This window comes from Anolis sagrei, chromosome 4, assembly GCF_037176765.1.
Source record: "Anolis sagrei isolate rAnoSag1 chromosome 4, rAnoSag1.mat, whole genome shotgun sequence".
Taxonomy (NCBI): Eukaryota; Metazoa; Chordata; class Lepidosauria; order Squamata; family Dactyloidae; genus Anolis; species Anolis sagrei.
This window is the reverse complement of record NC_090024.1, coordinates 150076157-150095344: the sequence shown is the minus strand read 5'-3', so window position 1 is coordinate 150095344 and position 19188 is coordinate 150076157. Positions and strand designations below refer to the sequence as shown.

At 39.9% G+C, this 19188-nt stretch overlaps 1 protein-coding gene across 1 annotated transcript in view; it reads left to right on the top strand.

Annotated features, from left to right (window-relative positions):
* The window catches only part of RPAP2 (RNA polymerase II associated protein 2), a 54778-nt gene extending 39974 nt beyond the window's left edge, over positions 1-14804 (top strand). The window contains exons 12-13 of the mRNA XM_060773918.2: positions 10987-11136; positions 14425-14804. Coding sequence (XP_060629901.2) covers positions 10987-11136; position 14425 — 151 coding nt within the window. The 3' untranslated portion in view covers positions 14426-14804. The remainder of the gene's footprint in view (positions 1-10986; positions 11137-14424) is intronic.
* The last annotated feature ends 4384 nt before the right edge of the window (positions 14805-19188 follow it).

The window sequence follows — 19188 nt, the reverse complement described above, 5'->3', positions numbered from 1 at the left end:
TGGCCATAATTGTGTCTCCTCTCAGCCTTCTCTTCTGCAGGCTAAGCATACCCAGCTCTTTAAGCTTCTCCTCACAAGGCTTGTTCTCCAGACCCTTGATCATTTTAGTCGCCCTCCTCTGGACACATTCCAGCTTATCAACATCTCCCTTCAATTTAGATGCTCAGAATTGGACACAGTATTCCAGGTGTGGTCTGACCAAGGCAGAATAGAGGGGTAGCATGACTCTCCTGGATCTAGACACTGTATTCCAGTTTATGCAGGCCAAATTTCCATTGGCTTTTTTAGCCGCCACATGACATTGTTGGCTCATATTTAACTTGTTGGCCATGAGGACTCCAAGATCTTTTTCACACATACTGCTGTTGAACCAGGCATCTCCCATTCTGTATCTTTTCTTTTCATTTTTTTCTGCCTAAGTGGATTAGATCCTACAACAATATTGACTACATACAACAATTAATGTCCTGGTCATATATCTTTGTGTGTATCTGTGTTTGTGTGTGAGATAGAGTTAGAGAGAAGGCACAGTGGGGGACAGTTTGTTAATCCTTGCATCCTACTGTGTAGATTACATTCCCACTCCTTTTAGTGGGACTCCTCAACAGTGAATTCTTTCTGCTTTATCTCATTTTCTCCTAAACTGAAAATCCCATTGCCCCTTGACCATTTGAGGCGCCGGATTTTCAGGACTGAGCTGTATGTTGACTGTTCCCTATCATTTACCAGTTCTGTAGTGTCCTCTTTGGACCATTGCCATCAAAGCAGGACACCATGTGCCAAGCTTTGCCATAGATTTAGAGTAGCATTGCACTGGCTCTCTTCTACCTGTGGCTTAAGGGTGCCATGGAAAAAGCAGAACTTTTAAACATTAAACAAGGTGCAGGATCTTTTTCATTACATCCTTTTAACATGATTAAGTCAAGGCATAATGGGTCATTTGGGGTTTCTGTTTCACTCTGCTTCTGGGGAGGCTTCTAACAAATGCCATGATGTCAGATTTCAGATGGAAATGTGCATTTTAAGTAAGTGGCCCTTCTAAAACTTCCCTTGTGCTGTTGCTTCACTGTTGTTAGGGAAATGATTTATTGAATGCCCTAGGCAGGAAAACATGGTCTAGGTTGTTGTTGGATTTTTTCTCTGTTTATGCATTAAGGATGACACTGAATTCTTAATGCTTTTTAAATATCTTAGACATGTGTTGCTAAATGTCATGTCCCAGGGGAAAACATTTTTCTGCATAATCACATTTCATCAATTATTCAGCTTTGTTTTCTCCAACATCATCATGTTTGCTGACAAATCTCATCTTGTAAGACTGCCGGAGACTGAGATTGCAATCCTGTAGGCACTTGGCCAGCAGTAAGGTCCACTAAATCAATGGGGTATTCCTCTCCATAGATACACATAGGAATGGATTGTTGATTCCTATGTTCCAGATATTAAACTTCAAGGAAAACCTATGGCTTTAAGAAAGGTTGCACAAAATTTAGCTTTCATTTTCATGGAGTGTGCTTGAAGGATAATTGAATCCAGATTCAGCTCATAATGTACAAGTTAGAAATGCAGTTTGACAACCTGTATCCATGGGACTGGTATCCAGGATATCATTTATCCATATCCAACTAAAAGTGTCATATCTAGGTCTTCCATTGTGTTTTTATGTTAATTTTTTCTATCTTGTTTTTGAGTTTTTCATTTCAAGAGGGTTCGCTACTATCCACTGTTTTGCATATCAATGTGAAGTCCAAAAATGTTTCCTCCAAAAATGTTAGTCATATTGCTTTTTTCTTGCCCTCTTCCAGGCTACTCCCCTCTAATGATTCATTCAGCATTTGCTACACACCAAGCATGCCCACTTGCCACACTATTTTGTTAGCTTCTTCCCCTAAAGATTTGTCTCCCCACTCTTTAACTCTTAAGACTCTCCAAAACCTCCAAAACATGTGTTTTCCACATGGAAAAACTGAAACTACTATTAGTATTTAGTGTGACAGTTCCTCTTCTTCACAGATTTACTGGCATCTTGGAAAGGTTCATTCATGGACCTAGCAGAATTGTTGAAGTTCACTTTCTCCGTGTTTTAATAATACTGGAAGTTTATAGCATTCCTACAGAGATGCAAATGTTTCAGTGATTACATCTAACCATGGCATAAACAAAAGGTGTAGGGAAATGTGTCGTGGACCAGAAAAATTCAGTGCCAAATAGTGTAGTAAAATTATTATAAAAACCAAGCATTTTGAATGAAAACTCCCAGAATTGCCCAGCCAGTGAAGTCAAGTGACCCTAGGAACCAAGGAGTTAGGAGCTAGAGGAAACCATGCTGGTGAGTTTGGAGTTGGAGTGGTTTTCCAAGCTACTCTTTCCATGTGATTGAGCACCCTCTGAAAAATCAGAATCACATGGACAAACAGGACTCCTCAAGTGCTGAGGATATAATGGAGAAGGGCTCTGTCCTGAACTTTGTTGTCCATATTATTCTGAATGCACAAGAAGGGGCAGTTGGACATGGCTAGCATTTCATTGAGTCATCATGTTGGCCGATCTAATCTCTGACTTGCCATTGGAAGAGTTTTCATCTCTCCCATGTAACTGCTCCATATTATGGCAGCCAGTCTGGCCCTGGAGATAACTTCTCAAAAGACTTTCATGGCATGATGTTGTTGATGATGATAGTCATGATTTAAGTAAACAATGTTAAAATCCAAGAGTTGGACAAGTAATGTGACGTGTGTGCTTTCACGCACGTGCCAGCACATTCATGTCAGACTAAAAGGCTTGTGTGCAAAAAGCTTGCACATTTAACTTTCAGTTAGAAATAATTAAAATATTCCAGTAGCAGAGTATTTGAAGGTATTTTATTACTGCATTGTCATTTCTTTTCTTACAGGGAAACTATTTTAACCTAAGCTAGGGATTTTTCATTTCTTCGGTTTGGCTCGGGAGAAAGATGTGGATGGATGTTATAAATGTCTTTCCTGTTAACCAGATGCCTTTTAATAGCTTGTATAAGACCTGCTCCGTGCTATTGCTTGTTGGAACATGAATTTTCACTCAAGTCTTTGCCTTGTGTAACATATGTGGAGTAGCCGGCTTAATAGGGATTTATCATTCTGATGTACTTTTGACACTCTAGCTTTCTTTTCCATTTCTTTAGTTTTAGGACGAGCCACTGACCATATGCTGAATGAAAGGATGGTGGAGGCTGCACTGCTGTGGTCTTTCTTTCTTTATCTGTAATCTGTTCCGTGCAACATTTTGGTTATATAATGCAGTCTTGGAACTCTGGGTATCAGGCATAGTTGGTCTCTTTCAGGCAAATTAAGGTATTGCCTTACTTTGGGCAAACAATCAAAGGAAGTGTGGACTATTGTAAGGGAACGAGTGGTAATTCCCAAAGGGCTTCTGCATGCCAGCTGGAGTGTCATTCTGCCCATGTTGCCCATAACAGTGGCTGCCAAATCTTTCTTCCTTCCAGGGAAGCCTTTTCAGCATTGACAAGTCTGTAGAGCAGGCATGGGCAAGCTTCAAGTCGAAAACACCTGGAGGGTCGAAGTTTGCCCATGCCTGCTGTAGAAGAACATTTGTGTGTTCATGAGGAATCCAGGTAGTGCTCCAGGGGGCACACTTGGTTCTCCTTTTGGGGCTTCGTCCTAGAACATTCCCAGCACTTCTCTATGGCTACACATTTCAGGGGAGAATCAGTAGAGATAGGCAGGCTGCTTTTCTATTGAAAATAAATAAACCTTAAGTGTTCATCTATATAAATAAAAATTTAATGTTTGTTTGTGGGATTAACTTAACTCAAAAACCACTGGATAAATTGACATGAAATTTGGACACAACATCCCTTACAGACCAACGAGCAACCAGCACTCATACAACCCTCCCAAAAAACAGCGGAAAAGATTTAAAAACCCAAAAAAGCTAAATGACAATACAGAAATTACATATATTAGAAACCAACACTTTCCTGTTACTTTATTTTCCAGATCACCAGACTGGGCCACAGCAACGTGTGGCAGGGGATGGCTAGTCGCTCATAAAAACACTGAAAAACACCAGAAGAGACTTAAAAAGCCAAAAAAAATGCTACAGTGCATGCGCAAAAATAACTCCCCCTGGCAATCAAAATACACAATAGCTTAGCCACACTCTCTTCTGGACTACAGCTCCCAGCATCCCCTAGACCAGGCATTTTAGGAGAAGAGGATGCTCCAAATGTACTACTTCCAAGCTGCAAGCTTGCTTCTCCTTGGATTTCTTTGAGAGCATCCCAATCCATACATATTTCCTATTTCCTATTCCTGGACTGCAACTCCAACCAATCCTCCAGACTGATAAGATATACAGATTAGATAGGGATAGATAGTAGGTAGATAGATTAATCAGGAGGACTGCTTGGAGTTGCAGTCCAAGAATAGTTAGAGAAGGAAGAAATGAGAGAAAGAAAAAGGGAGAGGAAGGAAGGAAAGAGGTAGAGAAGGAAGGAAGGAGGGAGAGAGAGAAGGAAAGAAAAAAGGGAAGGAAGGAAGGAAGGAAGGAAGGAAGGAAGGAAGGAAGGAAGGAGAGAGAGAAACAAAGGAGAAAAAGAGGGAGAGAAGGTTGGCCACAGCAATGTGTGGCGGGTACAGCTAGTTTAAAATAAGTACTTATCCAAAATGCTTAGCTTTTGAAGTATGTCAGATTTCAGAATTTTGCGTAAGAAATGCTCAACTTTTAAAAAATTGTTATGTGCAGATCTGTGCTGACTGATAACAGCCTCCTTATACTTTGTTGCTACTTCACTGTATTAGGCCTGGCCAGGCCCTATTATAGCTATTCAGCAGGCCTTGGAAATGGGTAGCCCCAGGCCTCCCCTGGTCATTAGTTAGGACCCTCCTGTGCACTTTACCCACTTCCCCAGCCCTATGCTTCCCCAATGGCACAGCCCTCCTATAGCTGTTCAGCAGACCTTGGAAATAAATAACCCCAGGTCCCACCGTGACCATCAGGTAGGACCCTGCTTGCACTTTACTCACTCTCCTAGGCCAGCCCTCTCATAGTTGTCTAGACCCACTCTGAAATTCTGGCCATTGGTAGTCAAATTTTCCCCAATGGAAATTAGTACAAGAACTGGCTTTTAATTTAAAATATGTATGACTGATTTATAGTAATATGTCTATGTTTTATAATGGTTTTTCTGTATGATTTTGTGTTGGTAATTGAATACTTTACCTATGCTAGAAACTGCCCTGAGTCCCCTCGGGGAGACAGAGCGATATACAAATAAAATTATTATTATTATTATTATTATTATTATTATTATTATTATTATTACTACTACTACTACTACTACCACCACCACCCTATCCTGGGGTTTTCTTGATAAGATTTAATCCAGTGTTTCTCAACCTGCGGGTCAGGACCCCTGGGCAGATCGCGAGGGGACATCAGAGGGGTCGCTAAAGACCATCAGAAAACACAGTATTTTCTGTTGGTCATGGGGGTCCAACAGATCCATTATTGTTTGAGTCCACAGTGCTCTCTGGATGTAGGTGAACAACAACTCCAAATCTCAAGGTCGTTGTCCACCCAACCCTTCCAATATTTTCTGTAGGTAATGGGAGTTCTGTGTGCCAAGTTTGGTTAACAATTCCATCATTGCTGGAGTTCAGAAGGCTCTCTGATTGTAGGTGAACTATAAATACCAACAACTACAACTCTCAAATGACAAAATCAATTCCCTCCACCCACCCAACCCCACCAGTATTTAAATTTGGGCATTATTGGGTATTTGTGCCAAATTTGTTCCAGTGAATGAAAATACATCCTGCATATCAGATATTTATATTACAATTCATAACAGTAGCAAAATTACAGTTATGAAGTAGTAACAGAAATAATTTTATGGTTTGGGGTCACCACAACATGAGGAACTGTATTAAGGGGTCTTGGCATAAGGTTGAGAACTACTGATTTACTCAAAGGAAGTTTGCTACTGCCTTCCTTTTAAGCTGAGAAAACGTGGCTTGCCCACGGTTACCATGGCTGAGTAGGAATTTGAACTCTGGTCTCCCAAAATTGTAATCCAACACCCAGAGTACTACACTATGCTGGCTCAATAATAATAATAATAATAATAATAATAATAATAATAATAATAATAATAACAACAACAACAACAACAACATTTATTAAAAGAAAATTATGTTTGTTCATAAATTAGTGTTAAAGTGTTTTTTTCAATTTCATTTATTTCCCTCTCCACCAAAGTGCTAAAAGCAGCAAGCTTATGCTCTTCTCTCTCACTCCTACAATCTGCAAATCTTATCCGTACAACAACTTTATGAAATAGGTTAGACGTGTAGGAGGTGTTTGCAACCGTGGCCACCAGGTGAATTTCTGGGCCGAGTGGAAATTCATCCTTGCCCTCAACCAGCACTCTTAACTGCTACACTAGGAGAGTTTGTTGAAATACTTTTGTCTGCTGTTACTTGTCATCTGATTGAGAAATCCCTGTTAGGCTTCTAAAGAACCCCAAAGTTTCCTCAAAACAAGGTTTGAAAACCACACCTCTGTGGTGTTGCTGTCTCTCCCACGGTGAGCTGGCGGCTTCAAATAAAAGAGACTGAATTGAAAAATAACAGGTTGTAGTCAAAGTTGCTGAGGTTTGCTGAGAATTTTATTCCATTAATGTTACTCAGTTGTGCAAAATGTGCCATTGATCTACTATTGCTACTGTAACAAACATGTTTAAATGGTCTAGGTACAGAAGAGAGAAAGACAATACTATTCTACTACCCATACAGTTTTACACTGGCATTTTACCTTCCCAATAAGATTTGGGGGAGGGGAGTTACATTTTGGAGAATTCCCAGAATTCCCTGGCCAGCATAAATTATCTTGGAGTTGTTGCCCAAAAATAAATTTTCAAGCTGTGGTCATCAATGAGGCCATTGCTGTGGTGGAGGAGCAATAAGATCTTATCTATAGACATCTTGCTCCTGTTGGCCTTGATAAAGGGAATTCATTGGAGCCACCGTCATAATTGAATAGATTTTTATTTTACACTTTCCCTGATATTGCAGTTTATCCCCACTATACAATGTTTTGTTTTGTTTTGTTTTGTTTGCAGTTTGATGCCAGTTTAACGTACATGACTTGGTCCAACAGATACTTGTTGAGATACTTAGACTTATTTATTCATTTATTTATTTACATCATTTTTACCCCGCCCATATCAGCCCAAGGGCGACCCAGGGCGGCGAACAATCGGCACAATTCGATGCCATATACAAAATACACACATCAATAAAAATAAAACATCACATTACAATGCATCTAAAAACATGAAAACAGTGAACAATAAATTTTTTAAAACTATGTCATCATGTTCCGTCCTGTCATCTGTTCTATCGTCTTAGCCATTCCTAGGTCATTTTCCAATTCAGGTTTATCTGATTAAGCTGAGGCTCCAAAAGCTTGCTCGAAGAGCCAAGTTTTCAGGGTTTTTTCGAAAGGTTAGGAGGGAGTGTGCCGATCTGATATCCCTGGGCAGGGAATTCCACAGCCGAGGGGCCACCACAGAGGAGGCCCTGTCTCTCGTCCCCGCCAGACATGCTTGTGAAACAGGTGGGATCGAGAGCAGGGCCTCCTCCGATGATCTCAAGTCCCTGGTGGATTCATAGGGAGAGATTCATTCGGATAGATAAGCTGGGCCGGAACCGTTTAGGGCTTTATAGGCTAAAGCCAGCACTTATCCGATATTTATTTATCGTATCAGAAGTGAACTGAGGGTACAGTTGGTAATGTTTTTAAAAAACAAAAAGTTTACAAAACTTAGTATTATACTAAATGTCCTTTGACCAGTAGCTGACCACTTGGAGTGCCTCTGGTGTTGCTATAAGAAGGTCCTCCGTTTTGCATGTGGCAGGGCTTAGACTGCATTTTAATAGACGGTCTGTGGTTTGCTCTTCTCCACACTTGCATGTCGTGGACTCCACTTTGTGGCCCCATTTCTTAAGGTTGGCTCTTCATCTCGTGGTGCCAGAGTGCAGTCTGTTCAGTGCCTTCCAAGTTGCCCAGTCTTCTGTGTGCCAAGGGGGGAGTCTCTCATTCGGTATCAGCCACTGATTGAAGTTCCGGGTTTTAGCCTGCCACTCTTGGACTCTCACTTGCTGAGATGTTCCTTATCTGATAGAAAACAATCCTATTTCTCTGTGTTTGATTTGTGGCAAAGATATCTATGTACCTCACCAGACTACAAATCCTAGGATTCCATATGATGGAGCTTTGTGGGGCAAAATGCTATCACAGTGATACAATTGCTTAAACATGGCTGCATCATTGGTCACAATGGGAGGAAAATTTCCAGCAGATACACAACATTTTGATCTGTCAACACAATGTCTATGGGCTCTAATCTTTGAGGAATCTCTGGCGCATTTCTGGCGGGAAATGGATAGTTGTAGTCTTTTGCCTACAATTATACAGTGTTAGCAGAACTTCAGTGGTAGACTTACACCAGAGGTACACTACCATTAACCCGTCCCAGTCATCAGCAGCAGACATTAAAGATTGTAGTCTTAAGGTATTTTTTAAAGGCCATTTACTAATGGAAAAAAAAAAACTGCTTGTCCTTTCCAAAATGCCCAGCATATTTTGATGTGTGTTCCTGAGTTCACAAAAAATAAAAACTTGAACTAGGTGGTATCTAACTGTTTCCCTTTTGCTGTGGCTTCTTCAAAATCGTCACAAATAGCACACTTTCTTATTTACTTTAAAATCCACTTATTAGTCCTGCTTCAAGGACGGGAAGCACTAGCTGAGAAAATGCACTGCTCTGATTACTCGCACTGCTCGCATTGATCTGCAGCTCTCGAGAGTTGTTTGATTCATATTTTATGTGCCCGCTGGCAATGGGTAAAGTTTAAATTAAATAATCATCTGAAAGTCCTCTGCGGTAAAGTGTCCAAGCATTTTGTAGAAATCATAACACACAACAAGTCAAGTTTGGTGCATTAAAAGCCTTCATTTCACACATGTGATGGGTCGAGATTGAGTCCCTCCTGCTTTTGTTAGGCAGGATATAAATAAAGAACAGGAACACTTTACATCCTTGTTTTTGTTTTAAATTTGAGAATTGTAAAGAACAGAAGCGGGTATGAGCTTTAATGCTTCGATGAAGGTGTCATGTGATTTATCCATCATATGTACCTCCATTGCTCTGCTACACTAGTTCTATGAGCTGAGACTTAACTAGAAGGTGGTGGCTTAAGCAAAGGAAGACTTCTATGGGCTGAACTCCCTATTCAAAACATAGGCACAGGTGTCTGCCTCTGAATTGAGAGACACCTTTCCTGAGTTATCAAAATGCCTTGAATGTGGCAAGCTTTCAAATTCCCCAAACCTCTTCATTAGACATGTTACATAGGTTAGGACACAGGGAATAAACAAGGAGCCCCAAAGTCAACCCTGATGGATTGACCATTATATCTATTTGAAGGTGCAGTGACCCAGATGTTCTGTCCCAGTAAGAAGACTGGCATGCAAGTTGAAGACTGCAGAATATGAAGTAATGTATTATAGAAACTATGGTGATTGTTGCTAGCACTAATCAGAGTTGCAGACCAAAAACATCTGGAGAGGCACTGTTGCCCATCCCTAATATAGATGTTCACCAGATTTCTGAAAGCTGAGAGTTTCTGGCTCAGCTACAAGGGGCATTTCTACATCAACACATTCATCATGTGGTCATGATATAGCTAGCAAGAGCTGGTGTATGGCTCTGCACACCACAGTACATCACCAAAGTGACTCAAACTGAAAACTGAAAAGGGTACGTGTTTCACTTAGCAACTGTAATGACGAAATTGTGTACACTGGAAATTTGATATTTTTCTCTAAAGGATTTTTAGCTGGTAAATAGTATGGCAAAGTAATCTAGTGTTCTGTAGTGGTTAGAACATTGGACAGGTCCTTAGTAGTCTAGGTCCAACTCCTCACCCAGCCTTCACACTCAGGGGATGACTTTGAGTCAGCTATCAGCTGTCAACATTTTTACAAAGTTGCTGTAAGAATAAGGGAATGTGTTGTATGTACTTACCATGCTGCCATATACAATTGGCCCATTTTAGTCTTCTCTGGAAACAGCTCTTTAAAATCTCAGGTATACATTGTGCTAGTGGGATCCTATAAGGCAAACTTAGAGAGATGTTGGACTACGGTTCTCATGTAGGCTTGTGATTGTCAAAGTTGGAATCCAAGAACATCAAGGGTGAGGTATATTTTTCAGTCCTGTCTCAAAGAGAAATTATCACTGTATTAATTCAAAGTGATTGAATGAATACAGGTGGAATAGGGTGAACTTATCTGGAGGTAAGATGAATATGTCATCTGAACCAAAACTCTTGGGCAGATCGCATTGACATCTAGTTTCTTGATGTTTCATTTTTTCAGTGTAGCCTAGAATTTCATCTGTAACCACTGCTATTTACCAGACTTCCTTTCTGAAAAAGTCAGCTCAGGCACAGGTGTCTGGCCTACATGTTTCTTGCTGAAAACAATTGCAGAGATTTAAGGTGACACAAGATGTTTTTTGTGGTTCATGCTTGTGTGCATCTGGGCCCGCTGTTTCTACCCTTCAATTACTAGCTGTGTATGATATAGCTACGTGCACAAGTCATTCTGTACTGACAACTTGGTTTTAAATATCCATTTTTAGCAAATAGCCATGGTGTATTTTTTTTTGCACTGACTTATATTTGGAACTACCTTTGGATGTGTTATCATAGCATTTTCATTTGATTAGTCATAATTGACTGTTGCAGTACTTCTAAAAGAGATAGAAAGATGTTGCTTCTGTGAGTAACTTTTGGAATAATTTAATAGTTGATATTTCGTCGTGACTATTTTAATTCTTTTCACCCCTCTCTCCACTTCCTATTGATAATGACAAATAGATATGCCTGCATGTATTTATTTTAGCATATTTTGTTTCAGGTTGTCAGAACATATCCCTATCTTTGCAAATTGCCAGCAGAGTCGAGGATATACACAGTTCCTAGCTACTTTGCTTGAAGAATTACATTTCAAACATGAAGACTTAGAAAGCTTGACAAGAATATTTAAAATTCATTATCTTACTTACTGGTAAGTTCAATTTTGTATAATTTCAATTTCTATTTTTTTTCTATAAGATCCCCAGCCATGGGGTTTATTAGCAAAACAAAAACCTTGAACAGGATATTGCTAAAATTTAAATGTTTTCTGACTGAAGAACTCATATCTGACTGTAATTAAAGAAAGAAATCCATGAGTGATCATCATTTATAGAATGCATAGACTTGTCTTCTCCAATCAGGAGCTCTCCAGGTATTTTGGACTGAGACATCCATCACCTTCAGCAAGTGTTACTATTGGTCAGAAATTATGGAGGTTATCGTCTTAAACACTGAGAGCCACTAGGTTGGAGAAGACTGATGTATACCTTTCAGCAATCATATGTACTACCAAGGAATCAACATTGGCATCTAAAAGCATTGACTTTAGTTTTGTGAAAACACACAAACGTCGGTTTTCTGGGTATGGATGGGGGTGGAGCTTGGACTGCCCTTTCAAATTGTACTATTCTGGAAGTTGTAGTCCAAAAGGGTAGTAGTTGACATCCTGAATTCGTAGTCCAGAACTGCAGATTTGGAAAGGCACCATAATTGGCTCAATGTGTTCTTCAATTCCCAGAAATCCTAACAGCTGGTAAACTGGCTGGGATTTCTGGGAGTTGTAGGCCAAAAACATCTGGGGACCCCAGGTTGAGAACCACTGCTTTAGAGAGTAGGCCTGCTCAGCTATCCTTTGGATTGAACAAGATGAGATTTCAAGCAGACAATATCTAGTTCCCCATTTGTAACTAAGCATGCATTTAGACTGTAGAATAATCCAGTTTGACACCACTTTAAGTGCCATGGTGCAATGATACAGAATCCTGGAATTTGTAATTTGGTGAGGCACCAGCACTCTTTGACAGAGAAGGCTAATGACCTCATGAAACTACAACTACCACGATTCCATGGCTTTGAGCCATGGTGGCTAAAGTGGTGTCAAAGTGCATTAATTCCACAGTGCAGATGCAGTGATGCTGGATCTTGACCAACAATTGATTTTGCTGTACAATCCAGCAAGTACAAATGCAAAAGGAGGGTGGGGTTCAAATCAATCTGGAAAGCGAGGTGTCATATCACTACTAGAGAAAAACCTCTGTGGGCTACACTAGACAACAGAGAAAGGTCAGAATCCTACAAAATATTTCCATTTAACATATAGAGATGCAGTTTTATTAGAGTGAGGAAAGGTGAGGAAATTTTGAGGAAATGGCTGTGACTGAAAGATAAAGATTACTACATCTACCAAGAAAGTTGTATTTCTCAATTAAACGTGTGTCCTGTCCCCATTAAAATGCTTGGTTGTAGTTGTGTTTTAAGGTGCCTACTAGCTTTATCAGGAGCTTGTTTGCACAATCAAATATATAGAGCTTTAGAATGAGTTAGTGTTATATTCAAGATGAAATCTCTCTGGCCAGCACTGGCTGGGCTTTGGAGAAGGTTTTATCTACAGTTGCAAGTTACCACACCGTAGGAAGGATGTGGACAAGCCCAAGGAGATTCACTGGAGAGGAATGAGGTGATAAAGGTTTCAGAATGCAAGGCACATGAAGCAAGATTGATACGACCAGCGTGCATGTATTTAACCCACCAAAAAAAGTAGATTGAAAAGGAAACTATGAAGAAGTAGCAAAGATTGCCACAAAAAAATCTTTTTGGGGGCAAACGGCTTTTTGCATTGCCTCTGAAGGAAGTTTGGCAGTCCTGTTCATGTAGAAATCCTATTGTCTTCAGTTCACTTAGTTCCCTAGTAGAGATGTAAAATCTCCAGTGAGTTGAATATGGGGAGTGGAAGGCTTTTCCTTTTTTTGTCCATGGTTGATATATTTAAAGTACAGCTCATTGAGACCTTTCAATTTTTGTTTTATTTATTTTTTATGATACATGTGGAGACACCTTATCCTGAGCTGCAAGAAATGCAGGAGTTGCCAAGCTTTTTAAAAGCAAGCAAAACCCCATAGGGTTTTTGTCTGTTTTTAAAATATAGATCAGTAAAACAACTTGTTTGGTTCCCACTAGATATTTGTAGTGTCAAGTACACATACAGTTCCCATGAAAATTACTGAGAAAAGAAAACTAAGACCAGGAATTGCAGTGATCTGATACTGTAGCTCCACTGGCCGCCGACTCAATTCAAAGTGCAAGTTATCACCTATAAAGTCCTATATGCTTCAGGTTCAACCTATCTTTGAGACCACATCTCCTTCTACAAACTGGTGTGGGCTCTGAGATCTGCCAGGGAGGCCCTCCTCTCAGTCCTACCTCCTTCCCAAGTGCGGTTGGTGGAGACAAGAGAGAGGGCCTTCTCAGTGGTGGCCCCCCAAGCTTTGGAATGCCCTCCCGAGGGAGAATAGGCTAGCCCCACTCTCTGAGTCTTCCATACACAATTGAAGACATCGATTTTTAGACAAGCCTTTGACCATATTTAGACATTTTTCATTAACATATTTGAGAACATAGAGATTATTTTGCTTTGCACTTTATGAGACTGATATTGATTGCAGTTATTTTATATCTGCAGCTATTGTTGCATTTTATTGATCTTAACCAGGGTTATTTTCTGATGTTATGGTGGTTGTTACTGCTTTTGTGTTATTGTCTATGTACTTATTGTATTTTATGTGTTTGCACTTTTGAGTGCTTTGTGAGCTGCCCAGAGCCCCATTGGGAAATAGCAGTGGGGTATACATAAAGTATTATTATTATCATTATCATTATTTGGTTGTTGTAGGTTTTTCGGGCTGTATGGCAATGTTCTAGAAGCATTCTCTCCTGATGTTTTGCCTGCATCTATGCCTGTCATAGATGCAAGCGAAACGTCAGGAAAGAATGCTTCTAGAACATGGCCATATAGCCCGAAAAACCTACAACAACCCAGTGATTCCAGCCATGAAAGCCTTTGACAACACATTATTATTATTATTATTATTATTATTATTATTGCATAAAACTCATATGATTGTAAAAAGCTAAGATTAGAATACTTCCCTTTCAAATAGTAAGTAAAATACTTTAGATAAGACTTTCATATACTTACTATGTTAGTGAAAACACGAAGTTATACAATTTATTTCATATATGAGTTTTCTTTTTTTTTTATTTTAATTCCTTATATGTAACCTAGTATGTAGATTGAATACCAAAAAGCCTATATAAGCTAACATCTTACTTCTTAGCTAAAGAAAAACCATTTCTCCCATCTCAATTGAAAAACATATGCTTTGTTATTAACAGCCGTACAGTACTGATGAAACCTTTTGTTCTTTTTTTTAACCTGCAGAGTAAAATGTTAGGCAAGACCTCCTGAAGAAGATTGAATGGACACTATTGGTGGCTAGAGAACTGAATTTTGATACATGATACGGGGTGAAAAATTAAAACTCATTGGACTATTATCAGCTGTTTCCTATGAATAAGTGCTGTAGATGTTTTCTGAAAATGGAGGCTAATAATCCATCATGAAATTTATCAAGCCAAACTGAAGTTCTGTCATGGAAAAAAATCACTTTAACATACTGCAAGAATATTAAATGCTTTTCTCTCTTGTATAGATAAAGATCGAGCCGCTTTCCAGTAGTTTCAGCAAGTTGCACTAATGGAATGTCAAAGGGTTATATGTCTGTATCTTTTGCTTTTCATAATAAAATTGTAATAAAATTATATCACTCAGTGTTTGGAAAACTGTGGAGCTAAATATATAATGTTGATTTTCAACTTTGCAAGATTAGGTTCAGTGTATCATAGATGTGAAGGAGACATTTGAAGTCTTCTAGTCCAACTCCTTGCTCAGCATAAGATCTATAATGCAAGGTACAAGAGAGCAGATCTGGCAAGATAGCCATCTGTCCTCTGCTCAACTACTTGTACCGAAGAAGAGACCACAACCTCTTGCAGCAGTGTGTTTTGTTGTTACAAAGCTCACACTGTTAAGGTGTTGCTCTGAATAATTTACTGAAATTTCCTTCCTGCCCTTTCCACCACTGATTCAAGTCCTCACCCGCAGAGTAATGCATGGATTTTTAGTTTAGCCAACCATTTGGCCGTTACCTTTATTTCTTATTCCTTTCACATTGCAGTCTCTTTTACTCCAATCCTATACATAACCAATCAGAGGCAATCCCTTGTGAATTTCATAGGTTTAAAACCCTAATATTAAATAGTACCTTGTGTCTATCGCCCTGAGGGGAATTATAGACATGCAAAATAATGCGTCTTTATGGGTCAGTTTCATGTCCTTTATTCACACATTGAAGACATCTGCCCTTACGCTTTGCTACTCTGCTGCTGAATACGCATGCCTAGTGTGCAACACATCTCACTACTTTAAACTGGGGTATGCGCTCTTAATGAGACATGCAGCATTATCACAGAATGTCTACAACCTACACCACTGGAGAATTATTGTTATTGTTTATTATTTATTTTTGTTTTGAGATTTATTTTATTGTTTTGTATTTATTATTTTGTTATTGACTTTGTTTTATTGATGTACTGTGGGCTTGGCCTCATGTAAGCTGCATCTAGTCCCTTGGGGAGATGGTAGCAGGGTACAAATAAAATTATTATTATTATTATTATTATTATTATTATTATTATATACTGTTTAGCTAGTATTGTACCACCTGACATCCACCGGGAAGTAGCAGCCAGTAATAAAAGGACCAAAGCAGTGACATCTCCAGCACATCCTCTTTTTGGATTATCAGACAGCAAGCCAGTGCCTTAAATCAAGGAATAGCTTCCTAACATCTGCAGGAACACCTCAGCAAGTCAGAGTCCAAAAGTGGCAGGCTGAAACCCGGAACCTCAATCAGTGGCAGAGACCAGACAAGAAACTCCCTCCTGGGGGCACAAGACTGAGCGACTTGGAAAGCTCTGAACAGACTGAGCTCTGGCACCACGAGATGCAGAGCCAACCTTAAGAAATGGGGCTACAATGTGGAGTCCACAACATGGAAGTGTAGAAACTTATGCATACACAAGTATATACAATAGCCATTAGGGATGCTATATTATTCAAAATGCAAGCAGAACATTCAGGAGATGACAGTAGAAGAGCAACAATTGGGAATAAAATTTCATCTGTTCATTTCAGAGAGGGAGATGCTTCTATCTATACCTTCTAGATGTAAGGGGAAACCAGAGAGCTGTCATGCTTATCAGCCACAAAATACATTTCTTAAGGGCACTACAAATTTTGTGTAGTTTATACCCATTTGTCCTTGTCGCCTTCAAGAAACTGAGATGGGAAGGGCATTTTTTAAATCTGCAGTTCTCTGCTAGAGCTCCCATGACCTCCATGTAACACTAAAGTTACAAGACTCCCCTAAGAACAGGAATTGGCTGTTACGAAAGTAAGTTCAGATATTTTCTCATGAGTTCAACCATGATTCAGTTCTGTCCCATTACTGCAGGAAAACCATTTAGATGTTATTCATTTTTTAAATTTTCCCCACCAAATACACATATTTAATTTTTCTATTCATTTCTAATATATTGTTGCTGTTCAGGAATTTTATTATATTTCAGTTTTGGTTACAGTCACTGTTAGATGGCATGCAAAGAAAGTATTCTTAAAAAATAAATATTCAAATGCTGTATTAATGCTGTGAGGTCGTTGCAATCAGGTATCTAAACTTTCCACCACATATGCTAAGATTGGAAAGTCAAGAAGGATCAATGTAGCTGACATAGCAATTGCGGCAGTTGTTTCATTATTGATATTTCTACATATTTAATAATATCCTTTTTCCCCCAAAACTGGGATTCAAAGCGTCTGACAGTGAGATTCCTTAAAAGGTACAGATGAAACACGAGTATTTCATAAATTTAAAATGTGTAAATTATTGTTTCAGCATTAGAAGTTTTAAAAATGATGTTAATAGGTAAAAGTAAAGGTTTCTCATTGACATTAAGTCTAGTCATGTCTGACTGGGGGTGGTGCTCATCTCCATTTCTAAGCCGAAGAGCTGGTATTGTCCGTAGACGCCTCCAAGGTCATGTGGCCAGCATGACTGCATGGAGCACCATTATCTTCCCGCCAAAGTGGTACCTATTGATCTACTCACATTTGCATGTTTTCGAACTGCTAGGTTGGCAGAAGTTGAGGCTAACAGTTGGAGCTCACCCCGCTCCCCAGAATCGAACTGACAACCTTTTGATCAGCAAGTTCAGCAGCTCAGCGGTTTAACCCACTGCACCATCAGGGGATAATAAGATTTTTTAAATAATGTGTTCATTAAAACATGATTAAAGAAATCAAAGTTATATAATATTATGAAAAGTGGTTAACAATTAAATCATTCAAATATCGGTCACCCCACTCTGCAAGCACCAAATTGCCAAAGTAATACAGTGATATATTACTTTGGCAAAGTAATATAATCATGCAAAAAGTGTACACTTTAAAACCCTGCTGAATGTTTGGAAAAACTACTTCATTTTCCAAAAGAAATGGATGCATGTGGGGAATTTAGGAACCGTGAGTTTTTAGGAAATATTGTTCAAGATAACTTTGTCATTCAACCAGCCTGCCTACAAAACAAAACAGCCCCCAACCCACATCCTTTGCCTGCAATGCTGAAAAAGATATTGCAGTAGAGGTGTGGTTTTTCAAGCAATCACCTCTCCCTGGTTTTTCTAAAGGGGGCCTTAAACCAATCTGAGACCAGTCTTCAAGTTAAATAGTTTTTGCCAAAGAAACCTAAGATCTGAAGTTGAGTGAATCATAGAATCATAGAGTTGGAACAGACCTCATGGGCCATCCAGTCCAACCCCATTCTGCCAAGAAACAGGAATATTGCATTCAAAGCACCCCCGACAGATGGCCATCCAACCTCTGCTTAAAACCTCTGCTTAAAAGAAGGAGCCTCCACCACACTGGGGCAGAGTGTTCCACTGCTGAATTAATCTCACAGTCAGAAAGTTCTTCCTATTCAGATGGAATCACTTTTCTTGTAGTTTGAAGCCATTGTTCTGCCTAGACTCCAAGAATCTGCCTAGACTCCTAGGCAGCAGAAAACAAGCTTGCTCCCTCCTCCCTATGACCCCCTCTCACATATTTATACATGGCTATCATGTCTCCTCTCAGCCTTCTCTTCTTCAGGCTAAACATGCCCAGCTCTTGAAGCCACTCCTCATAGGGCTTGTTCTCCAGACCCTTGATCATTTGAGTTGCCCTCCTCTGGACACATTTCAGCTTGTCAATATATCTCTTGAATTGCGGTGCCCAGAATCGGATACAGTGTGATTCCAGGTGTGGTCTAACCAAGGCAGAATAGAGCATGGGGAGCATGACTTCTCTGGATCTAAACACTAGACTTCTCTTGATGCAGGCAAAATCCCTTTGGCTGTTTTAGCTGCCGCATCACATTGTTGGTTCATGTTTAACTTGTTGTCCACAAGGACCCCAAGATCTTTTTCACATGTACTGCTCTCAAGCCAGGCCTCATCCCCCATTCTGTATCTTTGCATTTCATTTTTTCGTAGGCCATTTGCTGGATGGAGATGGGAGGGCATCCATCATCACTGAGGGCCAGGAGCCCCTCGATGGCCTTCCCAGCGATGAGGACGAGGACGGGGAGCGGTTCCGAGACCACTGTGAGCAGGAAGAGGGCCAGCGGGGGCCTGAAGGCCACCCCCGCGCAGCCCAGGAACTTCGGTAGTGTCATGGCTGCCCAGGCAGCCCTCTCCCCAAGGCACTTCCGGCCTCCCCTCCCCTGATAAATAATAATAATAATAATAATAATTATTATTATTATTATTATTATTATTATTATTTGAACTTCTATGCCGCCACTCCCCTGGGGCTCGGAGCTGGTTATCCCTGCAAAAAATGCCCACAACATTAAGGACATTAAAACATAGGTTGCTGTGAGTTTTCTGGGCTTTATGGCCATGTTCTAGAAGCATTCTTTCCTGACGTTTCATCCACATCTATGGCTGGCATTCTTAGAGGTTGTGAGGTCTGTTGGAAACGAGGCAAGCAAGGTTTATATATCTGTGGTATATCCAGGGTGGGAGAAAGAAACAACTGTGATCAAAC